Source organism: Falco punctatus (assembly GCF_963210335.1).
Source record: "Falco punctatus genome assembly, chromosome: 12".
In the NCBI taxonomy this organism is placed as follows: domain Eukaryota; kingdom Metazoa; phylum Chordata; class Aves; order Falconiformes; family Falconidae; genus Falco; species Falco punctatus.
Genome location: NC_137592.1, coordinates 7,481,851 through 7,502,438, shown reverse-complemented (window position 1 = coordinate 7,502,438; position 20,588 = coordinate 7,481,851). Strand labels below are relative to the sequence as shown.

The 20,588-nt window shown below is 43.0% G+C and overlaps 1 protein-coding gene across 1 annotated transcript in view; it reads left to right on the top strand.

The window, feature by feature from the left end:
- JAG1 (jagged canonical Notch ligand 1) overlaps window positions 1-13,817 on the top strand; it is a 62,626-nt gene extending 48,809 nt beyond the window's left edge. Inside the window, exons 6-26 of the mRNA XM_080407724.1 lie at window positions 1,396-1,526; window positions 1,845-1,964; window positions 2,421-2,534; window positions 3,064-3,177; window positions 4,026-4,139; window positions 4,539-4,585; window positions 5,148-5,321; window positions 5,830-5,980; window positions 6,508-6,672; window positions 7,182-7,295; window positions 7,933-8,046; window positions 8,157-8,270; window positions 8,395-8,511; window positions 9,031-9,058; window positions 9,168-9,253; window positions 10,051-10,164; window positions 10,444-10,553; window positions 10,635-10,871; window positions 11,215-11,346; window positions 11,801-11,951; window positions 12,670-13,817. Of these exons, the coding sequence (XP_080263850.1) occupies window positions 1,396-1,526; window positions 1,845-1,964; window positions 2,421-2,534; window positions 3,064-3,177; window positions 4,026-4,139; window positions 4,539-4,585; window positions 5,148-5,321; window positions 5,830-5,980; window positions 6,508-6,672; window positions 7,182-7,295; window positions 7,933-8,046; window positions 8,157-8,270; window positions 8,395-8,511; window positions 9,031-9,058; window positions 9,168-9,253; window positions 10,051-10,164; window positions 10,444-10,553; window positions 10,635-10,871; window positions 11,215-11,346; window positions 11,801-11,951; window positions 12,670-13,127 (2,905 nt within the window). The 3' untranslated portion in view covers window positions 13,128-13,817. The remainder of the gene's footprint in view (window positions 1-1,395; window positions 1,527-1,844; window positions 1,965-2,420; window positions 2,535-3,063; window positions 3,178-4,025; window positions 4,140-4,538; window positions 4,586-5,147; window positions 5,322-5,829; window positions 5,981-6,507; window positions 6,673-7,181; window positions 7,296-7,932; window positions 8,047-8,156; window positions 8,271-8,394; window positions 8,512-9,030; window positions 9,059-9,167; window positions 9,254-10,050; window positions 10,165-10,443; window positions 10,554-10,634; window positions 10,872-11,214; window positions 11,347-11,800; window positions 11,952-12,669) is intronic.
- Window positions 13,818-20,588: the final 6,771 nt, after the last annotated feature.

Here is a 20,588-nt window from a genome sequence, read left to right as displayed (position 1 = left end):
GCTGTTTTGCCTGATCTGGTTTTCTTTCATGTTCTTTGCACACAAAGGCACACAAGTTGGACTAGCTTTTATTTTTTAAAAAACACACAAACTAACAAGAATTTCCCATTGACTTTGAATAGGCTGCTGTTGAAATAGCTATTTTTAAAAAGTTAATTAGGATGTAGTTTGTCACCTGAGATTTTTAGAAGGGAAGTCAGACTTACCACTCGTTGTGTGTGATTGGATAGATCCTACTAGCTTTTTCCCATGAGAAGAAATTGCCAGTAGAAGAATGGTGAGGGGTTTTACAAATAGAAAGCTTAGCTGACTTCTGTACAGATGAGTTTTGTTTTCATAATTTAGTGACAGCTTAGTGCGTAATTGCTGCTGATCAATTACTCTCAGGACCTGTTAATGAAATACAGTACCTCAACAAACCCTTGCTTTTTATTTCAAAGTTGTTTTCCTTGTTTCTTCAAAGGGCATTTATAGATAGAATCCTTGGTGTGCCTTGTTAGTGAGAACTACATGAAAACCAAAATGAGCTTTCCTTTAAGGGGGCTTTCCTTTGAAAGGACATCTTCCTTTTTTTAAGTACAGAATTCAGGTAGTTCCTTGACAGTGGCAATAAATAATTTAAATAATAATCTTCTCCATACATTAAATTAAAGTTTCTCAGAATTGGGTATGTTTTAGTTCTTCTCTGAAAAGAGGTTAGCATAAATCAAACTCTGAAACACACTGACAACTGATCTTTGAACACATGTAAAATCGTGATGCGCGCCGTTTGCTTTCATCTCTTACTGTGGCCCAGTCCATGCTTGCTGTGTATGTCTTCGTGTTCAGAATAAGGTTAGCTTCCGATAGAGCAGAGAGCTCCTGATGCTTTGCTGCTGCCTTGCCAAGGGCTCAGATTTTGGTGTTTATGGTTTTGTTTGTCTTCCTGCAAAGCCAGCATGGCTGAAATGCCTGGAACTTTGGATTCATGAGGATCTCTGGATAACTATTGTTTCCACTGACTTCCCCCCACCCCCAATTTATAAAGCACCCTGTCAAAGTCCAGAGATTGATTTGTAGTGCACACCCACCCTCTCTGCCACATTTGTGTGAGGCTCCAAAACTGTTATTGTGCTGAATGGCCTCATGCTGGTTCTCTCAGAACAGTTATTCTTTTGTCAGGAGGCTGGCTACAGAGATCTTGGCAAAACTACTAAAATGTTTGTTTACAAGAAACCATCAAACAAACCTTAAATAGCTTCTCCCCTCCTCTCGTCCTGCCGCTCTCCCCCACCTCCCCAGTCTTTCTCCAAGCTTTAGGGTTCTGTGTTCGCATCCACACAGAGCAATTCTAATTTGTTTGTTTCCCTGTTCTGACTTTTTTTTTTTTTTCTTTCTTCTCCCCTTTAAACGAAGGTGTCAGTATGGATGGCAAGGCCAGTACTGTGATAAGTGCATTCCACACCCAGGATGTGTCCATGGCACTTGCATTGAACCATGGCAATGCCTCTGTGAAACCAACTGGGGTGGTCAGCTCTGTGACAAAGGTATGCTAATCTTATAGATAGCCAAGTATAACACTTGAATTTTAACACTGGGAGACTTAGCATTGAGAGAAGGTACACACAAGACTCAGGGAGGCTCCTGAAACACCGTGGGAGTTTTTTTGTCCCTCAGCTACTGAGGGTTGTCTCCTCTGCTGTTCTGGTGGCGTTAGCGTACGTCCTTAATTTTTGCCTGTCCTGGCCTGTTCTTGTGTGTGGATGTATTCTGTAAAGGCTCTAGAATAATGGAACAAAGCATGCCACGTGGTGATGTTTCTGTTGCTTTTCACCCATGGCTTTAATGCTCCTTGTCTCTTGCAGATCTGAACTACTGTGGAACCCACCCACCCTGTTTGAATGGTGGTACCTGCAGCAACACTGGCCCTGATAAATACCAATGTTCCTGCCCTGAGGGCTACTCGGGACAGAACTGTGAAATCGGTAAGTGTTTGATGCAGTGGCTGAGCTGCCACTTAGCAGTTAATTCTTGCCAGCTTTCAGTGGCTGGTTTTGGATATGCTTTATGAGACCGGGGAAAAATCAATTTCTAGCGTTATGATGTCAGGGCCGGCTACAAAGATCCAGACTCGCTTGTTTGCGCTTCATTGCGAACAGTCGGTATCTCTGAACATCAGCCCTCTGCTCACTTGAGAGATCGCTACAACTTCCCTTGTCTGGCTGTGACTCAGACAGTTCCAAGTCAGCATGGAGATGAGTTTAGCGTGGAAGATGACTTCCTGCCAGCTAGTAGCTGTTCGATTTGCAGCTTTCACAGGAGTGTAATACCTCAAGAGTAACAGTGGTGTGTCCAGAGTAGAAGCATGTGGAGGGAGCAGGGTGTGGCTTCTGGTGATACTGCTATAGTCTTTACCATGATGTACTTGTGTCCCGGTGCAGCGGAGCACGCCTGCCTCTCTGATCCCTGTCACAATGGAGGAAGCTGTTTAGAGACGTCTACAGGATTTGAATGTGTCTGTGCGCCTGGCTGGGCTGGACCGACTTGCACTGATAGTAGGTCCTTTCAAAACTGTATTTAAAAATGTGCTACTTTGCTGTTTTAGATCAGTCTTTCTAATCCCTGAAAAACTTACAGGACAGCCTACTTCCCCTTTCCCAGCTTTAGCATTGGTTCTTGGCAGCTGTTTATGCCGCTGCACACTCTCTGCTCTTTTGCTTGTATCAAGGTTTTTGTTAAATGCCTGGGGAGAGAACGGCCAATGGCTTCTTGAAAGAAGCAGAATGCCAAGTTCTTGTAGCATTCCGGCAAGCTGTTTAAAATACTGCTTGAGAGACTTGCTGGATCAAAATGACTCCCGCTTGCAAAAAAGGCCACAGGTGTAAACTTACTCCCCTGTGCTTTGAACCCCCTTTCACACTACTAGTAGTTTTTGAAGGAGGCTTTTGCTGAAATCAGAGTAGACCTAGAAATTCCAGGCAGAAGTCCTGTTGTCTTTCTGTTCCTCAGGGCAAATCCTAGTAGCAGCAACCATTTATCAAATTTCAGTAACAGAGCTAAGCCTCTCCTTAATCTGCATTACAGATATTGATGACTGTTCTCCAAATCCCTGTGGTCACGGAGGAACCTGCCAAGATCTAGTTGATGGATTTAAGTGTATTTGCCCACCTCAGTGGACAGGCAAAACGTGCCAGCTAGGTGAGAACTGCTTTTCTCTTCATCCAGCGTTGCCCTGGGTGGGGAAGGTAAATGCAAAAGGGATCGTAGTCCAGTGGGCAAGGGTTATCGTGCCCATTGCATCAGGCATGCTTATGGCTCTGAAGCCTGCGGATGTATTCTGGCATATTGAGAATATGAAGGGTCAGTGTTTGCAGGACTGGGGTCTAGGACAGTCTCGAGGCATAGAGTGGCTTCCTTCTGTTGTCGTTTTGCTGATGCATGCTAGCAGTTGAAGGAAATAGTTAACTAAGCTAAAGAGACATACTTTAAACGGTAAATGAACTGAAGTGGGGAGGGTGCATGTGTATGCCCTCCAGTCCTACGCCCACATGCGTTTATTCCTTTAGCCTGTGAGAAAGTTGCTGTATCTCTTCAGCCATGTCAGCTCCTCCAGACCAAGGAGTTCACAGCTGGGTTCCAAACTGTAGATGATCTCACGCAGAATGAGCTGTCTGCATTCTTTACACAACACACTCATCCCAATGACCAGGCTGCAGCACTCCTCCCTCAAAATGCTCAGTGGAGATTGGTCTGTGGGGGGAAGTTGCTCTTAATGTGTGGCCAGGTAATTATCAAATAATTAGCGTAGCCTGTGTGTTCTAATTGCAGAGAAATTGAGACTTCAGAGACCGATGATTGACTTTTGTTCATTCAGGTCCTGCTAATCCATGCTGTATATTACAAGTTCCTCTTAGATCTGAATGAGCTGCTGGTTACTGCTGTGAAAACCAGCTGTAGGGGTTGTTTGTTCGTTTTTTTTATTTTCTTCTTCTTCTCCCCCCCTGCCCCACAAGCCCTGCATTTGGCCATTCACATTGTTTTTTCAGATGCGAATGAATGTGAGGGCAAACCCTGTGTCAATGCCAATTCCTGCAGGAACTTGATTGGCAGCTACTATTGTGACTGCATTACTGGCTGGTCTGGCCACAACTGTGATATAAGTAAGTGTCTATACCCTTGGGTTTACTAAAGGCCAGTTGCGTGTATGTATACATGCCACTGAGTTCTAAGCTCAGACTCAAACATCAGGCAGAGTCCCAGCAGTTGATGTTTTTAGAAGGGGAGTAGTTGGTGTGGAATGAAAATACACAATTTTATCAAGCTCATTAGTCCATAACATAGCTATATTGTGATAAAGTGACTAAAACAATGATGTGAAGTTTCACTGCCTCTAGTAGAAGAATCGAGAAAGCTTCCCACCCATTATAATAACCTTATCTCAAGGCAGGCATGCAGGAAACTTGACAAAAGGTTTATCTAGCTGAAGTTTTAAAGAGACTTGAACTCCATATCTAGTGTAAATATATTTTTGCCTTCTAACCATGCTAATTTCATTACAGATATTAACGACTGCCGTGGACAATGTCAGAATGGAGGATCATGCCGGGTGAGCCATTCTTGTGGGGTGTTGTTTTTCTGTTGTTTTTTGTTTCCCTGAGACTTGTAACAGTAACAAAAACATTTGAGTCTAAACACAAATAGTGTGGAAAAAAGCAATTAGCTGGTATCAGTTGCTATTTGTTTGAGTTGGGGGGAGGGCCTGTGTCATGCTACAGCATATTGGTGTATGTCTGTAGAACAGCAAGGGTGAAAAATGTAACTGCAGTAACTGACTCGCTCTCACTGCCAGTGTCACCAGTGAATGGGCTGGTTGTTGTGCAAACTGCCTACTGTAAATGTAGATGCTCCCCTTCAAAACACAGAGTAATGCAGCTGCCTGGCCATTAAGAGCATAAGTCAGTACTGGGGTGTGTGTCTGTGTTCATTTCCCCCCCCTAAATAGACTTGCTATGTTTGGACATAGTAAGAGGATATGTTTTTTGGACTGTGTGTTGTTTTGTTTTGGGGTTTTTTTAGGTTTTTGTTTTTTTTTTTTCTTCCCCTTTAATAAGAAAGTATCAAGAGGGAGGAAAAAACTCTTAACTCTAAACTTTCTTGTTTCTTCCCAGGACTTGGTTAATGGTTATCGGTGTATCTGTTCACCTGGCTATGCAGGAGATCACTGTGAGAAAGACATCAATGAATGTGCAAGTAACCCTTGCATGAATGGGGGTCATTGCCAGGATGAAATCAATGGATTCCAGTGTCTGTGTCCCGCGGGTTTCTCAGGAAACCTCTGTCAGGTAAGAAGCATGGGTGAAAGGCAGACCCTCAGCCAGTGGCGTTTCTACCAGCACTCTTGATCTGTACACCAAATGCCTTGCATCCAGTGAACCATAGTATAAAGCTGTACTTGGTATCGCTGTCATCCTGCCAAGAAAGTGCTTGATTAATATATATTGGGGGCAGAAAAAAGAAACCAACAAAAAACCCTGATGGGTTGCTGAGGATTCCTTTTATTAAACAGACCGCAAGTGTTTGCATGTCTGGTTTTGTTGCGCACTAACTATTAGCTTTGAGTGGCTGTTTAATATCAAGAGTGCTGTCTGCTGAAATAGTTGCAAGTCTAACTACACTCTCTGCGTTATGAACAATTCATTGAGGCAGCAGATAAAAAGGTCAGATTCCACAATGTTTGTGACTACTGCCGTAGTGAGGGAAAGCTATGATAAAGCTTGTTTCACTCTGCCTTCCCCTGTTCCTACCCCCCACCTTTTTTATTTCCCTTTCCTTCCTCTGCACTGCTTACAGCTGGACATAGACTATTGTGAGCCAAATCCCTGCCAGAATGGTGCCCAGTGCTTCAATCTTGCTATGGACTATTTCTGTAACTGCCCTGAAGATTACGAAGGGAAGAACTGCTCCCACCTGAAAGATCACTGCCGCACAACTCCTTGTGAAGGTCTGTGTTACCTTGCAGGTGACCGGGAATGAACAGCAATAGTTTGTGCCCCTCCCCTGGCTGGAGCCATAATGCAGCTGCAGTAGTGTAGTCACTGGTGTAGCTCTTGGATAAAGAGGCTGAATTGTGCCTTATGCCTCAATTTATAGAAGATGATGGGTAATATTTGTACGTAGCAGCTATTCAGTTGTGTTCACAGGGACAGAAAACATGTGTAACAAATAGCCTGCTGTGTTGAATTTATTCTAGGCCACCAATGTAGCCCAGCAATCTTCAGATAAGATGCTGTGATTATTTTATGCGCAAACAGTTGGTATATTTTTTTTTACTTTAAAGCAGCAAGCGTATTTGGCAGTGTCAGGTTAACGGTTGGACTCGATGATCTTAAAGGTCTCTTACAACCTGTGTGATTCTATGATATATGTATGTCTTTTCAACTTCCATCACTGGAAATTAAAACATTGCTCTTAGTTTTAGGAAACCAGACAGAATGGCAACCCTCACACAAGTCTCTGCTTTTTCTACAGTAATTGACAGCTGTACTGTGGCAGTAGCTTCTAACAGCACGCCAGAAGGGGTTCGTTATATTTCTTCAAATGTCTGTGGTCCCCATGGAAAATGCAAGAGCCAAGCAGGTGGAAAATTCACCTGTGAATGCAACAAAGGATTCACTGGCACCTACTGTCACGAGAGTAAGAGCTAAAAAGAAAACATATTTTACTTCCCCTACTCGTTTTTGAAAAAGATTCCATCCTTTCCTCCCAGACTGCTTTAAGGTTTCTTTCTTGTAACAGTGAACCTTGGAACTGCTTTAAGTTTTCATATCCCGCTTGGGCGAGGCAGATTGGAATTTGCTAGGCCTTGGGGAAAGTTCACAGTAATGAACCTTCTGGCCTTGAATTGTATGTTTTTAAAAACCTTATGTATACAAGGTCTGAGGTAGTTAATAGTGGGGTTGAATGTGGATCTTAAGGACTCCTGACTTTTTTGTTTGTTTGTTTTGTTTCTAATAGTAATTGTTGAGTGACAGGCTCATCACTTTGTGCACTGTTTTTCAGCTATTTCTTATCTTGCTTAAAACCCTTTCTCTCAAAAGGGTCTTAGAAATGGAAGTAGCACCAAATAGTCTGCAATAAGATGACTTCTGGTAGCTGTATGATATTTTTTTATTCTTTTTTTTTTCTCCTCCAAACTGTTGCAGATATTAATGATTGCGAGAGTAACCCCTGCAAAAATGGTGGCACTTGTATTGATGGCATCAACTCCTACAAATGTATCTGTAGTGATGGATGGGAAGGAACATATTGTGAAACGAGTAAGTTAAGCAGTTCAGCATGCAGAAGGATTTCCTGGAAAAAAACCAGGAAGGAACGGCTGGTACTGTCTTAAGATGATGGTGACCAATGCCAATTCAAAATAAACTCCCCTTCAAAGGCCACAGAGGACAAGGTGTCCTCTTTTCTCCACTGAGTCCCAGGCTTTTGTGTCAGAACTAACCTGAAGTTACGTAGCTGGATGGGGAATAGAACCTGGCTCTCCTAACTGTTTGGCTTTCTGCTCTACCCTTTGGATAACTCTCTGTAGTGTTGGTGCACACCGTTTTAGGAATGGCGTATCTGCGTATCACGCTTTGTTTTGTTAGGCTCAGAAAGAGGAGTGAGTGTTCAGCTCCTCTCCTCTGACTGACAGGATAGTTTATGTAATAGGCCTTCTCACTTCTTGTTTACTGAAACAAGATGACAAAATGAAAACAAACCGGAGGAATGTGGAGGAATAGTCTTTGTCTCTGTAACAGTGCTTAAAGCTTTAAAATACTGTGTTAAAATTAAGTGTTTAATCCATGATTGAAATACAGGCCAAAACTAGGGATTGGGCATGCACCTTTCAAGCATCACGTGTTTGTGAATTCTGTAAACACCACTTGAGTTACTTTCTCTCCTTAACGTATCTAGATATTAATGACTGCAGTAAAAACCCTTGCCACAATGGAGGAACTTGCCGAGACTTGGTCAACGACTTCTTCTGTGAATGTAAAAATGGGTGGAAAGGAAAAACTTGCCACTCCCGTAAGTTCAGCATTTCCAAAACATAACAGGCATGATCTGTTAGGCTGCTTAAACTTGTTGAATTGCATTAAGAATGCACCAGTATTCAGGGTAGTTTGGGTTCTTCACAGGTGACAGCCAGTGCGATGAGGCAACATGCAACAACGGAGGAACATGCTATGATGAGGGGGACACTTTCAAGTGCATGTGTCCTGCAGGATGGGAAGGAGCCACTTGTAATATAGGTAAATACCCTGTGTAATCACCAGGAAGCAGATGCAGAGCTCAATCTGTGACCTCAGTTTTTCCTCTTGGCTCAGTTTTGGCAGCTGTCTAACAACTCAGCGGCAAATCTTGTTTCTGTTACAGCGAGGAACAGCAGCTGCCTGCCAAACCCCTGTCATAACGGCGGTACCTGCGTAGTCAGCGGGGATTCTTTTACTTGTGTCTGCAAGGAGGGCTGGGAAGGACCCACATGTACTCAGAGTAAGTTGTCTCTGCTTGAACTTTTCCAGAGTGTTGCATGATGAGAATATTAGCTCATCCTGTCGCCCTCGGAGCCGAGATTGAAACCAGAAGGGAAAGCTTGTTTGATGTAGGCTTTAGCATCACCTGAATCTTTGTTTTTAATGACTTTATGTGATAGAGCCTTGACCTGGGCATGAGAAAGTTGCAAATGAGCTAAGTGGAGACAGATGTTGTCTTGTTTTCTCCTGCATTCTTTTTCTAAGAGCAGCTCTGTCTGCTTCCACTTCCCCCCCCCACCCCATTAGATTCTTTACAAGGATCTCTTCCTGTGTACATGTGTTCCACAATGTAGTTAACAAATTTTGTGGTAGAAGCCTGGAATCAATTTAGTAGAGAATTTCAGCATATTTTTGTTAAAGTTGAGCAACACATAACTTGGGTATTAGGGGAAGTTTGATCCTTCTTTACTGACAGTCGAGTTGTAGCGGTCAAAGTCTGCATTCTGCATATTGAATGTTGTCTGGTTTTGCTTTGCAGACACCAATGACTGCAGTCCTCATCCTTGGTAAGTTTAGTATGTTTATCTTTCATCCTTTCCTTGTTGTTGTTTTAGAATTCTAGATTGCTTTTATCTGTAGCAGTTTTTTAATGTGTATAATGACTTCTCTTTGTAGTTACAATAGTGGCACTTGTGTGGATGGAGACAACTGGTACCGCTGTGAATGTGCTCCAGGCTTTGCAGGTCCTGACTGCAGGATCAGTAAGTGTCTTGACAGCACTCTTGTTTCGCTTGAATCTTGTTGCAAGACAATCATCTTAATTGAGTTAAGCGATAGATCAGATTAATGATACATGTCCTGTGTCTTCTGTATCCCTGCCCAGATCGTGGCTGTGGGGAGGGCAGGAATTTAACTGAAAACAAAAGAAATCTTAAAGTCTGTTCAGCTGGAACTGAAACCTCTTGGTTCAGCTGAGTGGGCAAAATGCCCTTCAGGGTAGTCTTCCCAGTTAAAATGTGTTTGTGCGGCACAAGTTTCTGCTTGAGATAAAACCGTGCCAGCCAAAAACCTTGTCAATTAATAATCCACCTACAAGCCCTGAGGTGATGTATGCACTTCCTGTAATGTAATAATTATTACAGGTAGGAGGACACTAACGCTTTTTTTAATAGCAGCCATGGAATGACAAGTTTCATAGTAGTGTTAAACCCCTTTTGAGCTGTATTGCTGTCATCAGTTGAAGATTCTAGCAGCAGGACAGACCTGGAGTATGTCAAAGGAGAGGAAGTGCGGTTGTGTGAGAAGGAATGTGTCCTTGCCCTTGAAAAGCTTAAGCAGTCATAGGGGTCAGGTTTTGATCTTTGCTAGTGCCACACAGCAGAAACTTCAAAGAACTTGCTGTGACGTTATACTGGCGCTGCTAGTAAGAACCCACCTCTGCACAGACCCTAGAAAATGAACATAAAGCTCCAGCAGGCAAATCTCTTGTATGTTTTTTCTGACAATGTAAAAGGATATGATAGAGTAACTCTTTTATTTCCTCTCCTTCCCATCGTAGATATCAACGAATGCCAGTCTTCACCCTGTGCCTTTGGAGCTACGTGTGTAGATGAAATTAACGGGTTCCGTTGCATTTGCCCACCAGGTCGCAGTGGCGCAGGATGCCAAGAAGGTATTCCAGGTGTCATAGCTGGTCATAGCACTTGTAGCGAGAGCTGTGTAATTGCATGTGAACAGGTTTGTGGTTGTATGGGTGGCTTGGGTGGGTTTGCTCAGTTGGGTGTTTTTTTTTTTTGGGGGGGGGGGGGGATGTGGTGTGTTAAGCAAGTATCTACATTTATTGAAGAAGCAAACTTACCACTAGGTTTAGATGAACCTAGGTGCTGGGGTTTCTTTGACTTGGTGGTTTTTTTCCCCATGTTAAGTTTGTAATTCTGTTCAATCCCTTCAGTTACAGGAAGGCCTTGCGTTACCAGTGTTCGCGTAATGCCAGACGGGGTTAAGTGGGATGATGACTGCAATACCTGTCAGTGTTTGAATGGAAAAGTCACCTGTTCTAAGGTACATCTGTCCTGCCATTTGAGTTGTACTTCCTCCTGTCCTGTAACCGGTGGTTACTTAGCGGTATTTATTCTCTTCTAGGTTTGGTGTGGTCCTCGACCTTGTGTCATACATGCCAAAGGCCATAACGAATGCCCAGCAGGACATGCCTGTGTTCCCGTTAAAGATGACCACTGTTTCACTCACCCTTGTGCTGCAGTGGGGGAATGTTGGCCTTCAAATCAACAGCCTGTGAAGACCAAATGCAATTCTGATTCTTACTACCAGGACAACTGTGCCAACATCACCTTTACCTTTAATAAAGAAATGATGGCACCAGTAAGTAGCAGAACATGGCATGTGCGTGTCATGGCATGGGGAGCTTGCTTCCCAGAGCATGAAACTGCTGTTTAAACTGGTAAAAGTCCAGTAAAAGCTGATGCTATGCTCCCTTATTATCAAAGAAAATGGAAGGTATAGAAGGATGAATACAGACTTCTGCCCCCAATGCTTTTGTGTCCAGCAAAGAACACATGCTGCTTTGGAGGGAATTCCACTTCCTCTTCCCTTGAGAGCTCTTACTTCAGAGCAAAAAATAATTCTTTTATCTGTGTGTTTGTGTGCATATATATATTCAAAAAAAAAACAAAACCACACCACCTTTTTTTTTTGTATCCTCCAGGGACTTACCACAGAGCATATTTGCAGCGAGTTGAGGAATCTGAATATTCTGAAGAATGTTTCTGTTGAATATTCCATCTATATTACCTGTGAGCCTTCACACTTGGCAAATAATGAAATACATGTTGCTATTGTAAGTATTCCTGGAATATTTTTAAATGCCTTAGTAGTTAATTGCTGGGATACGTGTGCAACATGTGGATTTCATAAAAATCATAATTCCTAGCTTTGTCAGCACTTCTTGTGGATTACTTTCCATTCCAATTCCCTTTAAGAAGGGAAGAAGTCCTAGTTACATGTGCATACCCGAGAGCTCCCATCTGGTGACAACCGGAATCGGAGCAGCAAAACACTTTTCTGTTATATTCTCCTGAGCGCTGCTTATTGGGGGGTTTTGGCCTTCTTTATAGGGATGGGGACAAAAATTCTGCGCTAGTAGTTTCTGCCCATAGCTGGGCTTCTTGTTTGTTTCTGTTCTGTTTTTCAAAAGTACTGACAGCCTTAACTGACTGGGAAAGTTTATAAATAGCAGATTACCCACACATCTGATCTGGCATTTGGTATTTACTGTGTGTTGTCTTCTGTAGTCTGCAGAAGATATAGGGGAAGATGAAAACCCAATCAAAGACATCACAGATAAGATTATTGACCTTGTCAGTAAGCGTGATGGTAACAACACACTAATCGCCGCAGTTGCGGAAGTCAGAGTACAGCGGCGACCAGTTAAAAACAAAACAGGTGAGTTTTCCCTTGTCTCCAAAAACTCGCATGCTTGCCATGACCAGAACAGTCTCTGGGAGCGGGCAAAGCTTTTCTCGCTTTTGAGATTTGTAGCAAGTCTGAGAATCTGGTTCTTGGCCTTGTTAGGGAGGCTTTGCGTCAGGGAATTACTTAAAAAAACAAACCCAAAGTTCTGCAGATGCTTTAAAACAGTGGCTTAACCTGCTAGAAGGGCTGTGACTCTTCTGCATTCTTCGTGGAGAAACAAGGAAGAGGAGGAAGGCAGCTGGCTGGCTCCGAAGGCTCCCTGTACTTACCTGGCGTTGCCGCTGTCCGGGCGCGATGCGTTAGCTGGTGTCAGAAGTGTCGCTGGGTTTCCGCAGCACGCCGGGCACGTACCAGCACCTTGCTGCCAGCCGAGAGAGAAGTGCCCGCAGTTCCCCCCGGGCCGAGCCGCGGCAGGGTGACGTGGGGAAGCCCGCATCGCCCATCCCAGCGTGGCTGGCTCTGCGATACCAGGAAGGTGTTTCGCCACGAGGGCTGCCAGGTGGCACTCCCCCCTCCTGAACGCGCTTCAAACGCCCCGTGTTCAAAAAGAGCCAAGGATTCTCCTTGTGTTACCGTCTGGACACCTGTGAAAAAATAAGGCTTAAGAAGCAGCTGTGTGTTCTTTGTGCAGTCCGGGCTCTCTACACTTGCTTTGCAGCAGCGTTAACTGCTCTTGTCTCTCTTCCAGATTTCTTGGTGCCGCTGCTGAGCTCGGTCCTGACAGTCGCCTGGATCTGTTGCCTGGTAACCGTGTTCTACTGGTGCATTCGGAAGCGCAGAAAGCAGAGCAGCCACACGCACACGGCGTCCGATGACAACACCACCAACAATGTAAGGGAGCAGCTGAACCAGATCAAAAACCCCATCGAGAAACATGGCGCAAACACTGTCCCGATTAAAGACTACGAAAACAAAAACTCTAAAATCGCCAAAATAAGGACACACAATTCTGAGGTGGAGGAAGACGACATGGACAAGCACCAGCAGAAGGCCCGATTTGCCAAGCAGCCAGCATACACTTTGGTAGACAGAGATGAAAAGCCCCCCAACAGCACACCCACCAAACACCCGAACTGGACAAATAAACAGGACAACAGAGACTTGGAAAGTGCACAAAGCTTAAATAGAATGGAGTACATTGTATAGCAGACGGTGGGGTGCTGCCATGCAGGGCCTTTAAAGATCATTATAAAGGCACTCAAGAGCTTGTAGTTCTTAAACTGTTGTGTAATATTTGAGTCTAAGGCTATTATTTACTTAGAATCCCTGTGTTAATTTAAGTTTTGACAAGCTGGCTTACACTGGCAATGATAGTTGCTGTGGTTGGCTGGAATACCAAGTGCTGCATTTCACATCTATGCAAAACTAGTCAAAAGTGCCCTCATGTAAATTCAGCTGTAGCTGATCCATCATGGAACCGTTTCATAAGGTATTACATAGCCTTATTACTCTGCCGTAGTGTTAATTTTTTTTTTCCTGCCAGATGTTCCAATTTATACAGTTTCTTTAGAATAATACTTTTATTTATATTTATTGAATCTGAGTTTTTTGTATATTGGTTTTATGGTGACGTACAACTAGTTCTGTATTTGAAAGTGCCTTTGCAGCTCAGAACCACAGCAACTATCAAAAATAAGTTTATTATTTATTTTTTTATTGTATTTTTGTTGGGGGCGGGTGGGGGGAACTTGTCAGCAGTTGCTGGTAAATGAAGAATTTAAAGAGGAAAATGTGTCAAAAATAGAAGTTTGTATAGATATGTAAATAATTCTTTTTTTATTAATCACTGTGTATATTTGATTTATTAACTTAATAATCAAGAGCCTTAAAATATCATTCCTTTTTATTTATATGTATGTGTTTAGAGTTGAAGGTTTTTGATAGCATTGTAAGCTTGTGGCTTCTCTATTTTGAATTTATTTTCTTGTTACATGTTGCCTATATGCCAAAACTAAGGTGTTCTAAAATAGTTTATTTTTAATAGGATGGGCTTTCACGCCTTGATGCTGGTTTTTGTACAAAAATGTCAAACGTTTGAAACACCTTCCATAGTATCACTTTAAGACTATTTGTAAGTACTGACTGAGGCAGTTTAGAGAATTAGACTAGAACATTTTTTTTTTTTTTTTTTGCTGCTTTAGACTTGAAGAACGAGTGACAGGCAGATAAACTGCTAAGAAGCAGTTTAAGGGAACAAACCTGAGCTATTACTTTATGTAGATGAAATGTGAGTGGATGCATGTAATTAAAATATCAAATTAGCGTGTGAAGTTGGAAACACAGCAATCTTATTTTGTAAATTCTAATTATTTTTTTCTCACCATGAATATGTAATACTGAACCACTTGTAGATTTGACTTTTTTTGTAATCTACTGCATTTAGGGAGTATTCTAATAAGCTAGTTCTTGAATACTTGAACAGTAGAATGTCCAGTAAGATCACTGTGTAGGTTTGCCATAGATTACACTGCCCGCCTTAACAAGTGAGGAAATCAAAGTGCTATTACGATGTTTAAGATCAAAAGGCTTATTAAACATAGTCATCTCGGTGGTTAACCATTGAGATCATGAAGATACCTTGTATTGTGATATTAGTGTTACATGAAAATGCATCTTTGATGTGTTGTTCCTGGCAATAAATCTTGAAAAGTAATATTTATTAAATTTTTTGTATGAAAACATACAAGAGCGTGGAGATTATTGAGCTTGGAGGGGCTCCTGCCTCGGGGGTTGTGCAAACCCAGCAGCAGGGGTGAGGTTCCATTTCCAGGACCTGCCACCAGTGGTGGCAGAGTCAGTTTGTTGTTTGATGATTACATGCTCCCCTCTGGCTCCAAATCAGACTGAAAGGGTTTAGAAGCAGCACACCCCTTGTTCCCAACAGCTTCTGGCTACCTCGCTGCTCTGTACTTCTGAGAGACTGATGATGTGACTGGAATTGTGCAACAAGTTTGCTTTGCATGAGCCAATGAGCTACCACCAGATAGTAACCAAATCTTAAGTAGCTAGGCAAGGTACAAACTGCTGACCTGGATGGGAAAGGCGCTGGAGACTATTCTGATTCCTAATGGGCAAAAAGTGTTTTCTAAAGCATAGAATAAACTCTTAAAATATTCAACACAACAACTTTTAGTGCTGAACGAGCGCAGCCCCTCCTGCCTAAGAGGGGCTACGTGTGTGAGGCCAAGTTAGCCGTCTGCTAGTCTACTCTTTATTTTGGCATGTTTTACCAATGAAGCTGTTTTGGTAAGGTGCTAGTATGAAGCTGAAGGAACAACTGGCAGCATCTAACAAACTCAACTGAAAAACAATTCAAGTACTTCAGCTTAAACCACCCCGCTGCCAGGCAAGGCCCTTCCAGCCATTTTCTTTGTAGGAACTACAGATACTTTTTATAAAAAGATGGCTGCAATACAAAGTCAATGAACACTTACAAAAATCCTCTGAGCACCAGACATAACGCTGTTCTGTCTTCTTTACAGCTGTATAAAAAAATAATTATTTAGTGTTACTTTTTATTTCAAACTTGCTTTAAAAGGAGATTTCTAGCTTGGCGCTCTGCTGCCTTGCAAAGGGGACTGCTCTGACTCATCACAGCCCCGTGCTGCGTAACTTCGATACCAGAGAATCATCTCTTTACCACCTGCTAAATGGGAAGGCAACAAGTGTAGCTTCATGGGCCCACTTCATAATTCCTCCTCTAACAAATCCCACCAGTATTTCTTTCTCTTTGTTCCCCAGCTTCTACAAACTGCAATAAAGCAAACACGTTGTGTCGAAAAAAGCCACTTAATGAAATCTTCCACCTGCCTCAGAAGCACAAAGCGAGGCTGTTCACTGGGCGCTTTTCCATACGTCCAATGTTGAACTAACCATCTTCCAGAGATCTGCCGGTCACGTAGGTCTCAAGTTCAGCAACACAGAAACCAGTCACCTCAACGTCTGAAACATTTATACCTGAATTTGTAGGAATAAATCTGAGTCTGCCTTCTATTAAACAAAAAGAAAAACTAAACTGGGGCTTTTGCTAGTCCTGGGAACCTGTACTTGACAAGCTACCATGAACCCTACTGAGGCAAATTCTAGTGACAGACTCAATCATTTAATGCAGTGACAAAGCTGTGCAGATCTCTGCAGGCCCAGTGTGGAGCAAAACTTGGGGCCCTCAAGCTTCAAAACTTGTCGAAGCCCTGGGTGCAGCGTTCCTGTATTCATTTCCAGCCTTCCCTGTGCTACAAAGTACCGTGTTGAGCACGCGGAGGTTCTGCTACGGCAGAGTTTCTCTGTACACAGCCTGTTTTTCCTATACGAGTCATTTGATGGCCACATCACCGTGTTCCAAAAGTAGAGCCGCACAAGTTGTACGGGGTGGGGGATGGAGAGAATTCTGTGAAATTGCTATAATGGTATTTTTAAGTTACATCCTCATATTGCAGTGGTAGCTTGAAAATTTACACAAAAACAGGCTTCCGAAGGCCAGAACCACCACCAAGCCAGGGGCCGGTGTATGAAGTGTTTTCCGTTGTCATGAAAATAAACAGAAACGCAAAGTTTAAGGCTTTCCCATTAGAACACCAAGGCACATTTATTTTTGTGGAAATTATACTTTGCCAGTTCACAGTTTACTACTCTGGGAAGATACATTCCGTTTAGTCAGGAGAAGTTTCCTGCTGCTAGTGTGTGTTTGTTCTTTAGATCCTTACTCGTCTAAGAACAGAAAAATGCATGTTTCCCGAGCTGCCATTTAGACAGAGGAGTTTTAAAAAATAAAATAAAATAAAATAAAATTACTCTCCTTAGCACCCTTAGCCTCGCTCTACCTAAAGCTGATTGAAGCTGTCGAATCTGGGCTTGGTTCAACTCACGCTGCATCCAGCCACATCAAAGCCTCTGCACCTCCGCGTGGAAAAGGCCCATCTCATGTAGAGGTAACGAGTGAAAAGGTGCTGATCCTGCACGTTCCCTCAGCCGTAACGCCAACATATCCCTGTCACTGGGGGAAAGGCAGCCTCGGGAACAGCTGTTCCTGCACTGCTCATGGGAGCCAACGACAGCCGGCTAGCGCTCCTGCCTCCGAAGGCTCCTTCAGCAAGGAACATAAACCAGCTTAGGGCCTAAACATGAGACCAGCATCAGGTGAGTTTGCTGATGAAGCTGTTTTCCTTTCCACAGAAACAACCCTTGCCCTCACACCAGCTACACGCCCGCACAGCATGAGTTAACATTTACTAATCAGCTTTTGGTCAAGCTGGAAAACACAGGAGCCTACGCTCCCCTCCGCACTGCCCCTCGAAGACGAAGGGCTCAGGATGTCACCTGCCAGCCCCAGCCATCAGGCTGACCTGGGCCTTGCCTCCTCAGCTACCCTGCCCTGCTGTTCGCAGGCTCCCTCTGGAACGAGTCACAGGGCACAGCCCTGATGGCTTTATCACTCTGTGCAAAGATGAGAAGTCCTGACAAGGGAAGTACCAAACTCGGCCTTTTCCTCCCCACAAGATGGAAGTGATTGCGCAAGCTCCCCCTCCCCTTCTAAACGGAGCAAGAGTATTTAAGTACATTCAAGAATTTTTCAGCTTCCTCTTTTTCAGCATTGACACCAGGGGCCATTGTGATTGCAGCACGCACAGAGTTTGCTTTTAAAGGTTAGCTACTGGTCCCCCACATCGGAAAAAAACAGTAAAATCGCTGTGCAACAATTAGTTCTGATTTCTGGGGGTGAGGAGGAGGAAAGCGGTGAAGGTTCCGCGGGCCACCGGCCAGGCTTTCAGCAGACTGCTTACCGAGCGCTGGGGCAGCAGCAGCGGAGCGATGTGGTATCAGACAGGGCGTCGGACCAGAGTTCCAGCCCGGATCTTCCAGTGAGCACCTTCCCTGTGATGTGCAAATTGTTTCAACCAGTTTCTCTACAGGGTGGAGAAATGAATCTCTGTTCTTTTCATTCTAGCACTATGAGATCATATTAATATTAAAAAGGGGCATGCCCATCTCTAGAATTATAGCTCAAGACACTTTTCTTTAAAGATCTGATGCATAAATCAAAAAGATAATTATTATGGCAGCAAATAAAGCAGTTATGGAACTAGAATACCAATTCCTACTACCGTGGTACTATGTCTGAGCTACACCAAAGGATCTAACTTTGACAGAATGGGAGCAAATCCGTGAAACTGTCATTCAAGAAAGGTGCACTGTCAGGTCTCACAGGAACCAATTCCCAGCTTTGGAATAATTTAAATGGATAATAGAGCACACAGGATGGTGGAAGTTAATTCCCTGGCCGACTTCCAGGTGACAGCTGAAATGCCGGGTGACACTACATCATCTTCACAACTCTTTTACAATTTCTCAGCTTAAGCCAACACCAAACAAACAAAAAGTCCCCATCTAAAAAATGTCACCTTATTGCCACCATGGAAAGGACAAGGTCACACACTACCCAGTGCCATTTTAATTAGCTGGGGAAAAAAAGGCGTGAACAAGATGGGAGAACTGTGTTCAAAAATACTGGAACAAGTTGACAAAGGAATCTGCAGTACAAGTTCCTTAAACAGGCTGCTTTACCTTGAAGAAACTGCTTACCCTCGGTGCTGCCCCAACTATCAAAATAAGCATATTCATATCCCTCCCAGGTTCGGCTGCAGAATGCTTTGATATCCCTTTGATGAAAGGTTCAGCGTGCTGCTATTCCCCCGTCCCAGATCTTCTCGTTCACATAGGGCTTTGGATGCTAGTTAATGCTTGTTAGAGAAGAAAAAAGCAGAAAGCAAAGCAGTGAGGAGTGCCTTTTATTAAAGCTAATTTCTGAGGCCAACCCACACTTCCCACTGCTGGCTAAAAGACTCTTGCTACTATTAACTCTGTTTGCTCAGGCCTACATTTGAGTCTTTTAATACAGTATGAAACCTTTTATTAGATACCGATACAGGCAAGGAGGTAAATACTCACACTGTGCGATCTGGAACAGTCTGTATTTTATATCCTTCCTATTCTAACTGTAAACAAAACAATATCTCCTCCATCTTTTTCCTTAAAACGAATCCATCTTCGAGTCAAAAGCCAATGGGTTTATGATATAAAAATGTCAATTAAAACTCAGCCAATGTGGCCCACATGCAGAGCAGCGAGAGGGAAATTACTGACAAAATAAACGCCTTCAGAAGGCTACTTAACACCTCACTTGGTCAAGGCTTTCTGTAGCAAGGAAAGGTTTGGTTCTGAAAATTTTGCTTTTTTTGTTAGAAACAGGTGCTCTTGAAATTATTCAAGTCAGACATAACACAGAAAGATGGGTATGCAATTGTCATAACACAGTACCACACGCTCTAGACCCTGGTATGCAGAACCACAACCTGACAGATAACATCAGAACTAGCACAAAGCTTATTACTCGAAATAACTCGTACGATAGCTAAAACCTCCCTACCGATCAACACTGGGCAAGGGAGACTTTACATCAGCCTGCTTCCTCTTTATAAATAAATATGTAAAAGGCTGGGCTAGCTTTTGATGTGTGTTTAAACACAAAAGTTCGCTAAACAAATATTGTTAACTACTTTGAAGTAAAGAATAATGGAAACGATAGTCTGTACACATTAGAAAGCGTTTGGCTAGGAAAGGACTGTTTCACTACCAGCAAACAGCACAGACCAAATTAACCAGATGATCCATTAAAAAAAAAAACCACCACCAAAGCTGACTGGTTTGGAATAAACAGTTATTTCTCTTTAAGACAAACATGTATTTTTTAGTGTGAGCTCTGCATTGAGGGCTTTAGCCAGTCTCAGATTTACGCATATTTCACAGGAGTTAAAGAAGCTCTGAAAATGAAAAAACCCCAATGTAACAAACACACACACACCAAAAAAAAAAAAAAGCCAAATAAATTGTTTCTGTGTTTCAATGGCAGCTTCAGAACAGAACAGAGCCTTAAATATTTATTACTTTTAACAGTAAGGTATGCTAATGCTGCTCAGAAGCAAAGAGAAAGCCGCAGCCACAACTTGCAAACTGCTAATTTTACTCTCTCTCAGTTTCCAGCTTCCCCCCCTGCTGCAAACCTGATTTAGGAAATCAGTTTTGTTGTTCCAGAGCATGTCAGAGCACAACTCCACCAGGCATCTGGGTGCAGGTGGATTATTGATAAACACAGACTGGGAAGATGACCTTGGGCTTAAAGTACAGAGACAACAGAGACATACAGTAACAATACAGCCTGGATGTCACAGCATCATGTAAAGCACCCATAAGGTTTGCAAAAGGGAAAATTCTGTAATAGTCCTGCTGCACAAACAAGTTTTGAGCAGCGACACCATATAAAATCCAGAAATAACCATGAATTCAAAGCTTGTTCCCTGAATAACTGCATTTCTGAGAGGATCCAAGAGACAGATTTTTGAAGTAAGTAAGCTCTAAATACACAGCTCCAAAGAACTAGGAACCTAACAAGTCAGTAATTACAGTAAGAACGATGCAGCTATGCACTTTTGCAAAAGTCCACTTGTATTTCTTCTCTCTAGGCTCTAACACCTTTAATTGATCTAGCCTTACATTTCTTACTGTTGCACAATCACTATTTGAAAATGAAGGTGTTCCCATGCCACCAGTGAG